The sequence below is a fragment of the Carcharhinus amblyrhynchos genome, unplaced genomic scaffold (genome assembly GCF_965287045.1).
Source record: "Carcharhinus amblyrhynchos unplaced genomic scaffold, sCarAmb.v2.hapA chromosome_1047, whole genome shotgun sequence".
Taxonomy (NCBI): domain Eukaryota; kingdom Metazoa; phylum Chordata; class Chondrichthyes; order Carcharhiniformes; family Carcharhinidae; genus Carcharhinus; species Carcharhinus amblyrhynchos.
In genome coordinates this window covers 24494-40000 of record NW_027650787.1, presented here as the reverse complement: position 1 = coordinate 40000, position 15507 = coordinate 24494, and the positions used below count along the sequence as shown (strand labels likewise).

General features: G+C 55.7%; 1 protein-coding gene across 1 annotated transcript in view; it reads left to right on the top strand.

Moving 5' to 3' along the window:
- fgd1 (FYVE, RhoGEF and PH domain containing 1) overlaps positions 1 to 15507 on the top strand; it is a gene marked incomplete at its 3' end in the record, with an annotated part of 41641 nt that overhangs the window by 2425 nt on the left and 23709 nt on the right. Inside the window, exons 2-3 of the mRNA XM_080184938.1 lie at positions 12954 to 13139; positions 15011 to 15179. Coding sequence (XP_080041064.1) covers positions 12954 to 13139; positions 15011 to 15179 — 355 coding nt within the window. The remainder of the gene's footprint in view (positions 1 to 12953; positions 13140 to 15010; positions 15180 to 15507) is intronic.

Below are 15507 nucleotides of genomic sequence, written 5' to 3'. Positions count from 1 at the left end.
CCCGCCAGTAATGTTTAATGGGTAAAGAACAGAATTACCCGACACTCCACTTTAAAATAAACCCTCAACAATTTATTCATTTAACCGGGAGCTTTAACTACACAAGTAACATACCGAATAAAATAAAATTCTACTGGAATGCTGTTCAAATAAATACAAAGCCCATTCATTAACCAAAAACATAATCATAGGATTTAGTTACTCTCAAAAAAAATATACAACCAGGTTTTGTCTCTTTTGGAACCTACTGGAGTTTCTCCGTTGATTTCTGTGTCTGTGAGTTCTTTTTCTAATTTGGTCCCTTTCGCTGGTTAGATGATGCGTTCTCTTAAGAGATATATAACGCTGGCAGAGTGGAGCACTGCTCTCTCCCTCTCAAGACTTGAGAGGTGGCAGTTCTCCTGTTTTTCCCCCCTTTCACTCTCTTTTATACCTGTGGTGAGCGATCAGTTTTTCCTACAATAGGATTTGGCTGCTGGTGCCAACAACATCAAATTCTAATCTTATGAGTTCTTGGTAGCTGAATGCCTGCTTTATATTGATTGGGCCAAATTCAAAAAAAATTCAAATGCCTGAAGCCTGTTACCAAGGCAACCCTGTTGCCTGGCTGTGGATACAAATGTTTCAGACTGGGACTCTGTATGTATTTTGCATTTTAAAGTCAGCACTGAAACCAAAAGTAGCTTTTAAAGGGACATGGCAATGTTTTTTTTCCCTCCAACATTTTTTACATTCTTTGCATCTTATATAAACTCAACTTTGCAACAATAGTCAGCGTGGTTTTGTCAGAGGGAGCTCCAGGCCTCATAAATTTTCAAAAATGTGATCAAGTGTGTGTGTGTGGATGAGGGAAGTGCAGTTGATGTAGTTTATCTGGATTTTCGCAAAGCCTTTGACAAGGTCCCACGTGGGAGACTGATTGAGAAGGTTGAAGCGCATGGAATTCATGGAAAATTGGTGGGAAGGATCAGAAACTGGCTTAGTAATCGGGCACAATGGGTGGAGGCTGTTTGAGTGACGAGAGGCAGTGGTGTATCACGAGGATCAGTACTGGGACCCCTATTTGTTATATACATAAATGATATCGCTGAGAATGTGGGGGGGATCATAGAATCCCTACAGTGTAGAAGGAGGCTATTCAGCCCATCAAGTCTGTACCGACCACAATCCCACCCAGGCCCGATCCCCATAACCCCATGTGTTAACCCTAGTGGTCCCGTGACACTAGGGGCCAATCCAAACTGGCGTGTCTTTCGGACTGTGGGAGGAATCCGGAGCGCAGACATGGGGAGACGGTGCAGACTCCCTACAGACAGTGTCCCGAGCCGAGAATCGAAGCCGGGTGCCTGACACTTGTGAGGCAGCATAATAAAGAGGTGCAAATTTAGAGAATTATATGTGCGCCAGATTGAGGGAGGTCTAATTTAGGGACAATTTGTCAACACCAATCAGCCTAAAAGCACGTTTTTGGGGCGTGGGAGGAAACCGGAGAAAACCCACGCAAGCACGGGGAGAATGTGCAAGCTCCACACAGACACCGACCCAAGTCGGAGATCCGACCCGGGTCCCTGTAACTGCACAGCAAACAGTGATAGTCACTGAGCTGTCGTGTGGCCTGTCGGTTGGTCCAGTTTGAGCTAACGACGTGAAGCACTGGGCAACTCTCGAAGCAACATCCAAGAGCAGCCCGTGTACGACCCACCGCGTGTATGCCCCTCGTTGGCCAGCAAGGCGGACTGAATCACCTGTGGATGTAAAAAGGAGACATCAATAAACATACACAGCTTATACAGACATTCAGGGAAGATCCCCAGAAGCTCAAACGTAAGAGATGGGTGAGCCATAAAATATGTTGGACAGCCCATCGGAATCTATTGATTCCCAGGAATGTCCTGAGGCTCTTGATCCTTAACTAGAACAATCTTTCGTATCCCAGAAGTGCAGAGGGACTGGTGAGTCTTGGGGTAATTGTCCACAGATCCCTAAAGGCAGCAGAGCAGGTGAATAGGACAGTTAGGAAGACATATGCCTCACTTTTATCAGTCGTGGCACAGAGTATAAGAGCGAGAGATATTGTTGGAATTGTACAGAGGCCACAGCCGGAGCGCTGTGTGCAGTTCTGGTCACCAGAAGGGTGTGATTGCGCTGGAGGGGAGATTCACCAGGACGCTGCCTGGGATGGAGCGTTTGAGCTAATAGGGAGAAACTGGATAGACCTGGATTGGAGCAGAGAAGGCTGAGGAGCGATTGAGGTATATAAGCTAATGGACAAGGGGGAATAGGGAGTGGCTGTTCCCCTCGGTTGAGGGGGGGCCAGTTGTGAGGGGGCACAGCTTTAGGGCGAGTTTCAGAGGGGATTTGGGTAAAGGTTTTTCACGGTGGGAATCTGGAATGCACTGTGCGGGAAACCTTACAACCTTTAACAAGTTCTTGGGTGGGCACTTCAAACACCAGAACTTTCAAGGATAAGGAATAAGTGCTGGAAAATGGCGTAGTTTGTGTGGTAGATATTGTCAGTGCAGACTGGATGAGCCAAACCTGTGCTGTACGGTTCTCTATGACTCCGTGCTTGTTTCTACACAGGTCTCTGTCCAACTCTGTCTAGGCTCGGGACATGTGTCACTCACACTGCTGGTGGGACCGTTCCCCCAGTTAACCCATGCTATTGCCACGTACCCTTGTGTAGTGCCGTGGGGACTGAGTGGTGCCACCTTGTGGTGGGATGATTAGCTGGGCAGAGCAATTAGCATTGCTCATTCGGACCCTGGGCCAGAACTGTCCCGCTTGCCGGCTACGGGAATGGGAGCGGGCGAGGGGCGGTCAATGGGAAGGTCCGATGACCTTGGGCGGGATTGTACAGTTTGATGTTGCACTTCTCTCGTCTGCGATGGCTGTTTGTTCCCAGGCTTGGAGACCCCTCCCCCACCCCCCCTCTCCCAAACTCCCGGGCAATTCCTAAAGCATTGCATAACACTGCCCCACCATTCCGACCCATCCTGTTGACACATTGAGGGAAACAAACAGGCTTAGGCCTGGAGTGTGAAGACTCGTCTGGTCGATTAGTCCCATGGGTAATCATTGGATTCATCTGTGGCACGGTCCAGCAGTGTGGGCTGATATGAGGAACTGGGGATGGGGATGGTTTCAATGGTGTAATCCACAGGGTCCCCCTTGTAAATACTGACACACTCCCCGGGGACCCCCCTGTAAATACTGACACACTCCCCAGGGTCCCCCTTGTAAATACTGACACACTCCCCCGGGGACCCCCCTGTAAATACTGACACACTCCCCAGGGTCCCCCTTGTAAATACTGACACACTCCCCAGGGTCCCCCCTGTAAATACTGACACACTCCCCCCGGGGACCCCCCTGTAAATACTGACACACTCCCCCCGGGGACCCCCTGTAAATACTGACACACTCCCCGGGGACCCCCCTGTAAATACTGACACACTCCCCGGGGACCCCCCTGTAAATACTGACACACTCCCTGGGGACCCCCTGTAAATACTGACACACTCCCCGGGGACCCCCTGTAAATACTGACACACTCCCCCTGGGGACCCCCCTGTAAATACTGACACACTCCCCGGGACCCCCCTGTAAATACTGAAACACTCCCCGGGGACCCCCCTGTAAGTACTGACACACTCCCCGGGGACCCCCCTGTAAATACTGACACACTCCCCCCGGGGACCCCCCTGTAAATACTGACACACTCCCCCCGGGGACCCCCCTGTAAATACTGACACACTCCCCGGGGACCCCCTGTAAATACTGACACACTCCCCCTGGGGACCCCCCCTGTAAATACTGACACACTCCCCCCGGGGACCCCCCTGTAAATACTGACACACTCCCCCTGGGGACCCCCCTGTAAATACTGACACACTCCCCGGGACCCCCCTGTAAATACTGAAACACTCCCCGGGGACCCCCCTGTAAGTACTGACACACTCCCCGGGGACCCCCCTGTAAATACTGACACACTCCCCCCGGGGACCCCCCTGTAAATACTGACACACTCCCCGGGGACCCCCTGTAAGTACTGACACACTCCCCGGGGACCCCCCTGTAAATACTGACACACTCCCCCCGGGGACCCCCTGTAAGTACTGACACACTCCCCGGGGACCCCCCTGTAAATACTGACACACTCCCCGGGGACCCCCCTGTAAATACTGACACACTCCCCCGGGGACCCCCCTGTAAATACTGACACACTCCCCCCGGGGACCCGCCTGTAAATACTGACACACTCCCCCCGGGGACCCCCCTGTAAATACTGACACACTCCCCCCGGGGACCCCCTGTAAATACTGACACACTCCCCCCGGGGACCCCCCTGTAAATACTGACACACTCCCCGGGGACCCCCTGTAAATACTGACACACTCCCCGGGGACCCCCCTGTAAATACTGACACACTCCCCCCGGGGACCCCCTGTAAATACTGACACACTCCCCGGGGACCCCCCTGTAAATACTGACACACTCCCCCGGGGACCCCCCTGTAAATACTGACACACTCCCCGGGGACCCCCCTGTAAATACTGACACACTCCCCGGGGACCCCCTGTAAATACTGACACACTCCCCGGGACCCCCTGTAAATACTGACACACTCCCCCCGGGGACCCCACTGTAAATACTGACACACTCCCCGGGGACCCCCCTGTAAATACTGACACACTCCCCAGGGACCCCCCTGTAAATACTGACACACTCCCTGGGGACCCCCTGTAAATACTGACACACTCCCCCCGGGGAACCCCCCTGTAAATACTGACACACTCCCCCGGGGACCCCCCTGTAAATACTGACATACTCCCCGGGGACCCCCTGTAAATACTGACACACTCCCCCGGGGACCCCCCTGTAAATACTGACACACTCCCCCCGGGGACCCCCCTGTAAATACTGACACACTCCCCGGGGACCCCCTGTAAATACTGACACACTCCCCGGGGACCCCCCTGTAAATACTGACACACTCCCTGGGGACCCCCTGTAAATACTGACACACTCCCCGGGGACGCCCTGTAAATACTGACACACTCCCCGGGGACCCCCTGTAAATACTGACACACTCCCCGGGACCCCCTGTAAATACTGACACACTCCCCGGGGACCCCCCTGTAAATACTGACACACTCCCCGGGGACCCCCCTGTAAATACTGACACACTCCCCGGGGACCCCCCTGTAAATACTGACACACTCCCCGGGGACCCCCCTGTAAATACTGACACACTCCCCGGGGACCCCCCTGTAAATACTGACACACTCCCCCCGGGGACCCCCTGTAAATACTGACACACTCCCCGGGGACCCCCCTGTAAATACTGACACACTCCCCGGGGACCCCCTGTAAGTACTGACACGTTCTCTCTCTCTCCACAGGGCAGAAAGGGTGAGAGAGGGGAAGGGGGTGGAAGAGAGAGGGAGAGAGGGGAGAGAGAGAGGAAAAAGTAACGCGGGGACAAAGGGAGTGACAGAGGGTATTGGTGGGTGAGAGAGATAGACGGGACAAAGTGAAAGAGAGACACAGGTGGGAGGGATAGAGGATTGGGGAGACAGACACAGAGGGAGAGAAAGGGAGGGAGAAGGAGACAGGATGGAGAAAGAAAGAGAGATGGGGAGGGAAGAGAAAGAGAGAGAGGTGGTGAGAGAGAAGGGGGGCAAAAGGGAGGGGGTACCAGAGAGAGAGGGGGGGGAGGGAGAGCAAGAAAGGGGGGGGAAGAGAGAGAGAGTGAGAGGGGAAGGGTGAGAGAGAGAGAGAGAAGGGGGGAGAGAGAGAGAGAAGGGGAAAGAGAGAGAGAGAGAAGGGGGGAGAGAGAGAGAGAAGGGGAGAGAGAGAGAGAGAAGGGGAGAGAGAGAGAGAGAAGGGGAGAGAGAGAGAGAGAAGGGGAGAGAGAGAGAGAGAAGGGGAGAGAGAGAGAGAGAAGGGGAAAGAGAGAGAGAGAAGGGGGGAGAGACACAGTGAGACACAGAGAAGGGGTTGCGTGGACAGTGTGTGGGTGATCTCTCTCTGAACACGGTTGGGTTTTCCCAGTTGAGTCCCTCCCCCGGCAGGCGCTCCCGCTCTCCCATTCACTGGTTTGAAAGACTCCAGTCGGTGGGGGAGGTGTGAGGGAGGGCCAGGCTCACCGCAAATACCAGGCAGAGTTCACTCACCCAGCCTGCTGGGGTTACTCTATGTCTCGCTGTGGCCTCACTGCCTGAGGGGAGTGGGGGGGTTAACGTGGAGAGAAAGAGGGGGGATGATGGATTAAAGGGGAGCACACACACTGCCGGAATTACAGAAGGTGAGTGGCTCGGATTTAAAACACATTCCTGACAGACTTCCCCGGATTTGGGAAAGGAATTCTCCAACGGTCCTCTGTCTGATAAATTAACTCCAGTCACCACACCCCCTGCCGCGGGACGCTCCACTGCTCCTCAGGCCAGGCTCAGAATCTGGGGGCAATGCCAATTTGTGCACAGCAAGATCCCACAGGCAGCAAAGTGATCCCGACCCGACTGCTATTATTTAAAGCCGATCCCACAGTGATCGACACTGGTCCCAGGACACGAGGGGAGAACTTCCTTGTCTCGTTCCCATTCAATAGCAGCGCTATATTAACATCCGCAGGGTAAATAAGGTCCAGTGTCTCGTCATGATAAGACAGTGCGGCACTCCCTCAGCACTGACCCTCCCACAGTGCGGCGCTCCCTCAGCACTGACCCTCCCGCAGTGCGGCACTCCCTCAGCACTGACCCTCCCACAGTGCGGCGCTCCGTCAGCACTGACCCTCCCGCAGTGCGGCACTCCCTCAGCACTGACCCTCCCACAGTGCGGCGCTCCGTCAGCACTGACCCTCCCGCAGTGCGGCTCTCCCTCAGCACTGACCCTCCCGCAGTGCGGCGCTCCCTCAGCACTGACCCTCCCACAGTGCGGTGCTCCCTCAGCACTGACCCTCCCGCAGTGCGGCTCTCCCTCAGCACTGACCCTCCCGCAGTGCGGCGCTCCCTCAGCACTGACCCTCCCGCAGTGCGGCCCTCCCTCAGCACTGACCCTCCCGCAGTGCGGCACTCCCTCAGCACCGACCCTCCCGCAGTGCGGCGCTCCCTCAGCACCGACCCTCCCGCAGTGCGGCGCTCCCTCAGCACCGACCCTCCCGCAGTGCGGCGCTCCCTCAGCACCGACCCTCCCGCAGTGCGGCGCTCCCTCAGCACTGACCCACCCGCAGTGCGGCGCTCCCTCAGCACTGACCCTCCCGCAGTGCGGCGCTCCCTCAGCACTGACCCTCCCGCAGTGCGGCGCTCCCTCAGCACTGACCCTCCCGCAGTGCGGCGCTCCGTCAGCACTGACCCTTCCACAGTGCGGCGCTCCCTCAGCACTGACCCTCCTATAGCACGGCGCCCTCTGCAGGGCGTTCAGAGGATCAGCACCGAGTGAGCGCCGCACTGTGGGAGGGTCAGCGCCGAGGGAGCACCGCACTGTGGGAGGGTCAGCGCCGAGGGAGCACCGCACTGTGGGAGGGTCAGCGCCGAGGGAGCACCGCACTGTGGGAGGGTCAGCGCCAAGGGAGCACCACACTGTGGGAGGGTCGGAGCCGAGGGAACGCAGCACTGTAGGAGGGTTGGAGCCGAGGGAGCACCGCACCGCGGGAGGGTCAGCGCCGAGAGAGCACCGCACTGTGGGAGGGTCTTTTGTTTTAGCTTTTGAAGGCCCATTACCCTGGTAACGTCAACCTTGCCCTTTCTCCTCTGGATTTTCTTTGTGTTTGTTGTTTGAGGAATGTGGTCACAGGCACCGGAAGTGGAGAATCATTGGGAGATGATTACAGGAGCTGAGGCCTTTGGCATGAGGCCCACGTTGATGATTCAACCCAAATTGGACCCTTGATCTTTGGTAACATCCCTCCAATCAATGGGTTCCTCCTTATCGATGGTCTGGAGGGAGTGCCCAGCACACAGAAAGACTTTCTCACACCCACTGAATCCGTCCCCGATTCGCACAGCACCTGGAGTGAGGCTAAACGGCCCAGCGTACCTGTGCTAGCCCCTTTGAGACAGCCCTCCAATGCGTCCCACACTCTCCGCCACCTTTCACTCTTTGCCCCAAAACCCTCCAAATTTCTCCCTCTTCAAATATTTCTCCATTCCCCCCCTCCTCCCTTTCCGAAGGTGAATCTGCTCCCTCTCGGGGCAACACCTCCCAGGTCACAAAACTGCGTCAACAAGTAAAATTCTCCTCATCTCTCCTCCCCTCCCTGCCCCGCACCCTCCCCAGTTCCCTTCACTATCTGTGTCCTTCCTCCTCCTCCTCTGGTTCCTGACCCTCCTGCCGCTGGGGAAACACTTTCTCCTCGTTCACTCGATCGAAGTCCCCTCGTGATAGTGACGGCCTCGATTTAAATCCCTCCCCGCCTTCTCCACCCTAAAGGAGAACGATCCCAGTTCTTCCCAGTCTCTCTCTCTCTCCGCATTGACTGAATCATCCCTGGGGAACGTTCTGGGTAAGTCTCTATCCTCCCCCCCTCAGGTCTCCATATCCTCCCAGAAGTGGGGGAGAGGCTCCAGACCTGGACAGAGTTTTCCCACTCAGGTAAAGGGAAGGAAGAGGTTTTCGCTGTAATGTCTTTGTTTTGGTTCTGTGTCCACTATCTATCAAACTGGAACTCCCTGGAAATCTTCCGTCATCTTTCCAAACTGACCCCGCTTGCTGTATAGAATTGTGTGCCTAATCCTTCAGGTCTCCCTCCAAGTCCCGACCCAGCATTTACCCCCCATCCCTAATTGCCCCCTCGGGAAGGGTGGTGGGCGAGCCGCCATCTTCAACCCGCTGCAGTCCCGTGTGGTGTAGGTACACCCACAGCGCTGTTAGGGAGGGAGCTCCAGGATTTTGAAGGAACGGCCGATATTATTTCCAAGTTGGGATGGTGTGTGTGGTGGTGGCGGTGGTGGTGGTGGTGGTGGTGGGGGCAAATTAAATTTATTTATTACTTACAAGCCAGCTTACGTTAACGCTGCAATGAAGTCACTGTGAAACTCACCCAAGTCGCCACACTCCGGCGCCTGTTCGGGTCACGCTGAGGGAGAATTTAGCACCTAACCAGCACGTCTCTCGGACTGTGGGAGGAAACCGGAGCGCCCGGAGGAAACCCACGCGGACCCGGGGAGAATGTGCAGACTCCACACAGACAGTGAGCCAAGCCGGGAATCGAACCCTGATGCTGGGAGGCAGCAGTACTAACCACTACGCTACCATGCCTTACAGGCGGTTGGTGTTCCCCATGGTGTCTGCTGCCCTTGTCCTTCTAGGGGGTAGAGGTGGTGGGTTTGGGTGGCGCTGTCAAAGGAGCCTTGGTGAGTCGCTGCAGTGCATCTTGTAGACGGTACACACTGCTGCCGCTGTGCGTCGGTGGGGGAGGGAGTGAATGTTGAGGGTGGGTGGTTAGCATGTCGATCGCGCGGGGGGTGGGGGGGCGGAGTAGGGGGTGGGGGGCTGCTTTGTCCCGGATGGTGTCGAGCTTCTCGAGTGTTGTCGGAGCCGCGCTCATCCAGGCGAGTGGGAGAGTATTCCATCACACTCCTGACTTGTGCCTTGTAGATGGTGGACAGGCTTTGGGGGGGCGTCAGGAGGTGAGTTACTCTCTGCACCCCCTTTTTAAAATTATACTGTTTCATTCATCTTGTCTCTGGCCGTTCTTTATATCGGGATATCACTTCACACTGTGTTAAACTGTATTTGCCACTTATCTGCCCACCTCACCAATCTGTGTCCCCCTGAAGCCCCTTACCAACCTCCTCATAGAATCATAGAGGTTTACAGCAGGGAAACAGGCCCCTTCCGCCCATCTTGTCCATGCTACCCCTTTTTTTAAACCCCTAAGCTAATCCCAATTGCCTGCATTTGGCCCATATCCCTCTATACCCATCTTACCCATGTAACTGTCTAAATGCTTTTTAAAAGACAAAATTGTACCCGCCTTTACTACCACCTCTGGCAGCTTGTTCCAGACTCTCACTACCCTCTGTGTGAAAAAATTGCCCCTCTGGACACTTTTGTATCTCTCCCCTCTCACCTTAAACCTCTGCCCTCTAGTTTTAGACTCCCCTACCTTTGGGAAAAGATATTGACTATCTAGCTGATCTGTGCCCCTCATTATTTTATAGACCTCTATAAGATCACCCCTCAGCCTCCTACACTCCAGAGAAAAATGTCCCAGTCTATCCAGCCTCTCCTTATAACTCAATCCATCAAGTCCTGGGAGCATCCGAGTAAATCTTTTCTTACATGCCAGATTTGGGGAACAGCTTTGAAAATGTTTATCGCCCCCAGGTTCAGGTTGTTAGTATCTATCAGAGGGAGCAGTGCTCCTCAAACAGACCCCCAGCCCCTGGGAAATGCCACTGTACACCCCCTCTCCCCTCAGCTGACAGACCTCCACTCTGATTCTCTGATTTCAGACCCTTCACCCACTCTGCATCCAGGCTGTCACCTCAACACCATGGATCCCAGAACGAGAGTGGGGTGTGGGGATAGAGAGAGAGGTGGAGAGGTTCAGGGAGGGAATTCCAAAGCTTACGCGCCCCCCCCCCCCCCCCAAACAGCTGAAGGCACGGCCGCCAATGGTGGAGCGATGGGAATCGGGGGATGCTCGAGAGGCCGGAATTGGAGGGGCGCAGAGATCTCGGAGGGTGGTAGGACGTACAGAGATAGGGAGGATTGTAGGGGCTGGAGGAGGTTACAGAGATAGGGAGGGTTGTAGGGGCTGGAGGAGGTTACAGAGATAAGGAGGGTTGTAGGGGTCGGAGAAGGTTACAGAGATAGGGAGGGTTGTAGGGGTCGGAGAAGGTTACAGAGATAGGGAGGGTTGTAGGGGCTGGAGGAGGTTACAGAGATAAGGAGGGTTGTAGGGGTCGGAGAAGGTTACAGAGATAGGGAGGGTTGTAGGGGCTGGAGGAGGTTACAGAGATAAGGAGGGTTGTAGGGGTCGGAGAAGGTTACAGAGATAGGGAGGGTTGTAGGGGTCGGAGAAGGTGACAGAGATAGGGAGGGTTGTAGGGGTCGGAGAAGGTGACAGAGATAGGGAGGGTTGTAGGGGTCGGAGAAGGTGACAGAGATAGGGAGGGTTGTAGGGGTCGGAGAAGGTGACAGAGATAGGGAGGGTTGAATGGGCATCCTCCTGTAACCATTAAGTGTATGTATTGTGAGACCATCTCTTTCTCTGTCTGTCTGTCTCTCTCTGTCTCTCCCCTTCTGTCTCTCTCTCTCCGTCTATCTCTGTCTCTCCCTCTTTCTCTCTGTCTCTGTTTCCCTCTCTCTCTCTTTCCCCTCTCTCTCTCTCTGTCTCTCTCTCCTCCCCTCTGTCTCTCTTTGTCTCTCCCTGTCTCTTTGTCTCTCCCTGTCTCTTTGTCTCTCCCTGTCTCTTTGTCTCTCCCTGTCTCTTTGTCTCTCCCTGTCTCTTTGTCTCTCTCTCTCCCCCCTGTCTCTTTCTCTCTCTCTCTCCCCCCTGTCTCTCTCTCTCTCCCTCTCTCTCTCTCTCACTCTTCCTCTCTCTCTCTGTCTCTCGGTGTTGTTCTGAGGGTCATCACTCTCTCTGTGGATTTGAGATGTAAACACGGCTCTGTCTCTGTGACGATGTCTCTCTGATCTCATCCTTTGTGTGCTGGGGAACAATGGGAGGCTTTATTTCCAGCGCCGAGAGGCTCCCGAGAAACTGGTTGCATCTCTGCCACTGCGGCTATCCCTCTTCTAGAATATTCCTCTGCATCTGTCACGTCTTCCCAGTCTGTCACTGGGTGGGGGAGCTGCAGTTCTTAGCATAGCCACAGGGGGCAGTGCTTAGCATGGTCACTTGGGGCACACGCAGTCCTGTGGACCCCGACCCGTCACAGATTGCCTTATTCGGAGGTGGGATGGCGGTTGTGGAGGGTTCCACCCACTGTCCAATCGCCTTGGGTTGCAGTCGCCATTGGAGTTTTTGGATCATTCCCAGATGAGAAGAGCAGATGGAGGGGAGAGAGGCCAATGGAGGCCATGTTATCCCAGCATTCTTAGCGGCTGTGCATGCTCCCTATCAGACACATTGCCCCAGTTTCAATCAGGGGCCCGTCACAGCCCCTTTGAATTCTGGGATAGCCTTGTCACCCGGGTTGGGGCCACATGTTCGATGCAGGAGAGAAATTCCATTGGTGATCATGTCCTGTACTTTCAGGAATTCCGGAATCCCACTCGGTTCTAGTCTCTCTATCCCACTTGGAAGACTGTGCACAGTTCCAGTCTCTGTATCCCACTCGGAATACCGTGCACAGTTCTGGTCTCCCTATCCCACTCGGAATACCGTGCACAGTTCCGGTCTCCCTATCCCACTCGGAATATTGTGCACAGTTCCGGTCTCCGTATCCCACTCGGAATACTGTGCACAGTTCTGGTCTCCCTATCCCACTCGGAATACCGTGCACAGTTCCGGTCTCCCTATCCCACTCGGAATACCGTGCACAGTTCCGGTCTCCCTATCCCACTCGGAATACTGTGCACAGTTTCGGTCTCTGTATCCCACTCGGAATATTGTGCACAGTTCTGGTCTCTCTATTATAAATTGGATATAGAGACACTGGGGAAGATGTGAGGAAGATTTCCGAGGCTGATCCCAGAACGGGGAGGTTGTAAGCATCAGGAAAGTTTGAACAGACTGGGCGCTTGTTTCTGTGTGGGCAGCACCCCCTCCTCTCTGACGCGTGGTACTTTGAGCACTATTAGCTGCCTGGCACAGGGGGGCACGTGCTGGAATCCCCCCCTTTAAACCTCTCGGCCTCTTCCGATCGAGAAGGTCTGGTTTTGCGTTGCCCAGCAGGCCGTGTGCTGTGGTTGCCAAGGCGCCCTGGGCCTACTCGTCAGGCTTCTGAGCTAACCTCCTCCTTTTTCTGGTTGCCCCCCCCCACCCTTTCCTCCTGCAGGTGTCCCCGCGCCTCACTCGCTGGTCAAGAGCCTGTCCTTGGAGGCCAGCCCATGCCTGGAGGGTCGCCGAGCCTGCGCCAGTCCCGAGGGAGCGGGGAGCCCGCTACCCAGCTGCCCAACACCACCTGGAATCGCCAACGAGAGGCCTTCGCCCACTCGGAGGTCGCTGGGCTCTAAGCCGCAAGGTGAGTGTTATCAGTGAGGCATTGGCATCGTGGGGGCAATGTCACTGGAGCCCGAATCCAGGAGCCCCTCCCTGGAGAGCCGAGGGTTCAGATCCCATCAGGGCCTCCACATTCAGTTCATAAAATAAATCATGAAGATAAATCTCCTTAGTAACGAGCAGAAAATCGTCGGGAAAAAAAACCCCTCTCTGGGGAAAAGGAAATCTGCCTCCTTATCCCGGTCTGGCCTGTGTGTAACTCCAGAACCCCCCTCCCCCCCCCCACCCACATACGCGAGGTTGGTGGGGGGTTTGCCACCACTTATCGATGAGCAATTAGGGTGGCACAGTGGTGTGCGCTGCTGTCTCACAGCGCCAGGGACCCGGGTTCGATTCCGGCCTCGGGTCACTGTCTGTGCGGAGTCTGCACATTCTCCCCATGTCTGCGTGGGTTTCCTCCGGGTGCTCCAGTTTCCTCCCACAGTCCAAAGATGTGGGTTGGCCATGGTAAGTGTGTGGGGTTACGGGAAAGGGCCTGGGTAAGGTACTCTGTCAGAGGATCGGTACATACCTGATGGGCCAAATGGCCTCCTCTGCACTGCAGGGATTCGATAAATAAATGACACTGTTAGTGATGGGGGCACCGCGAGGAAGAACGGACATCATTCTCTCTCTGGAGGTGAATAAGGAGCAGGATTACACAAAGGTGGAACTGAATGTTCACCTCTCATCCCCCCGGACAAATCAAAGAACACCAAATTTCAAAGGGTCTCCACTATATATACAGTGAGTGCTGATTGGTCAGCAGGGCAACTCTGATTGGCCGAGCGAGAGTGAGTGGGGGGAAGTCTGGGAGGGAGAGAAATAGGGAGTGGGGGAGGAGTGAGGGGGAGAGAGAGGGAGAGACGAAGGGGGAGAGAGAGAGAGAGAGATGGAGTGGGGGGGAGGAGAGAGAGAGAGATGGAGGGGGAGAGAGAGAGAGACGGAGGGGGAGAGGGAGAGAGAGAGAGAGACAGAGGGAGGGGGAGAGAGACAGAGGGAGGGGGAGAGAGAGAGAGAGATGGAGGGGGAGAGAGAGAGAGAGAGACGGAGGGGGAGAGAGAGAGAGAGAGACGGAGGGGGAGAGAGAGAGAGACGGAGGGGGAGAGGGAGAGAGAGAGAGACAGAGGGAGAGAGAGAGAGACGGAGGGGGAGGGAGAGAGAGAGAGAGACGGGGGGGGAGGGAGAGAGAGAGAGAGGGGGGAGAGAGAGAGATGGAGGAAGGGAGGGAGAGAGAGACGGAGGGGGGGAGACAAAAAGGGGGAAAGAGAGAGAGAGACAGATGGAGGAAGAGAGAGATGGGGGGGAAGAGAGAAGAGAGAGACAGAGGGGGAAAGAGGGCGAGAGAGAGAGATGGATGGGAGAGAGGGAGGGAGACGAAGGGGGGAGAGAGAGAGAAAAAGAGATGGAGAAGGGAGAGTGAGGCAGCTGTGGAGGTGGAGAAAGAGAGATGGCAGGGGAGAGAGAGAGAGAGATGGAGGGAGACAGAGAGTGGGAGAGGGAGAGAGTGAGAGAGACGGAGGGGGAGAGAGAAAGAGCGATGGGGGGGTAGAGAGAGAGAGACGGAAGGGGAGAGAGAGAGAGCGACGGGGGGGCAGAGAGTGACGAGGGGGGAGAGAGATGGAGAAGGGAGAGTGAAAGAGGGAGGCAGAGAGAGAGAGACGAACGGAGGCAGAGAGAATGAGAGAGAGAGAATGTGCGTGGGGGAAAGAGATATGGAGAAGGGAGAGACGGAGGGGGGAGAGAGTGACGGGGAGTTGGGAGAGGGAGGGATGTGTCCTGTGTTGAGGAGGGGGTCCGGGAGAGGGGCCTGTGCTTTTGTCCTGATCCTCGATGTATTTTTTCTCTCTCCAGTGCCCCCCAAACCTTCACACCTCCGTCGCTCCCTGGTGCCCGAGCCCATCCCGCCCGCACCCTCCAGACCCCTGCCCGCTGATCCCAGGGGTCCCCAACCTCCACCCGGGACGAGCCGAGAGGCCGGGACCCTGGTTCGAGTCTCCACCCTCATCGAGAAGTTCGAAAGGTAAGAATGGGGGTCGAACCTGCGAGGGGGAGGGGCATTGGGTGCACAGAAGGTGCGGGGGGGGGGTCTGAGCTGTGGGGGTGGGAGGGATTGCGTATACGGGGGGAGGGGGGTTATGTCTGTATAATGCTCCACAGTCCCCCCGCCACTCTCTCCGTACCTGAAGCACGCGCGGGTAAGAGAAGGGTCTGACGTTGTGTGTGAGGCCAACTGTGGTCGATCAGCTGTCTGGGAGTTACAGGGATGGTGGAGAAACTGGACAGGGTGAGGGCTGAGCTGCTGCTCCTCGGGGTAAGGGTCACACGAAAAGGTGGAGGTTGAAGGTTGA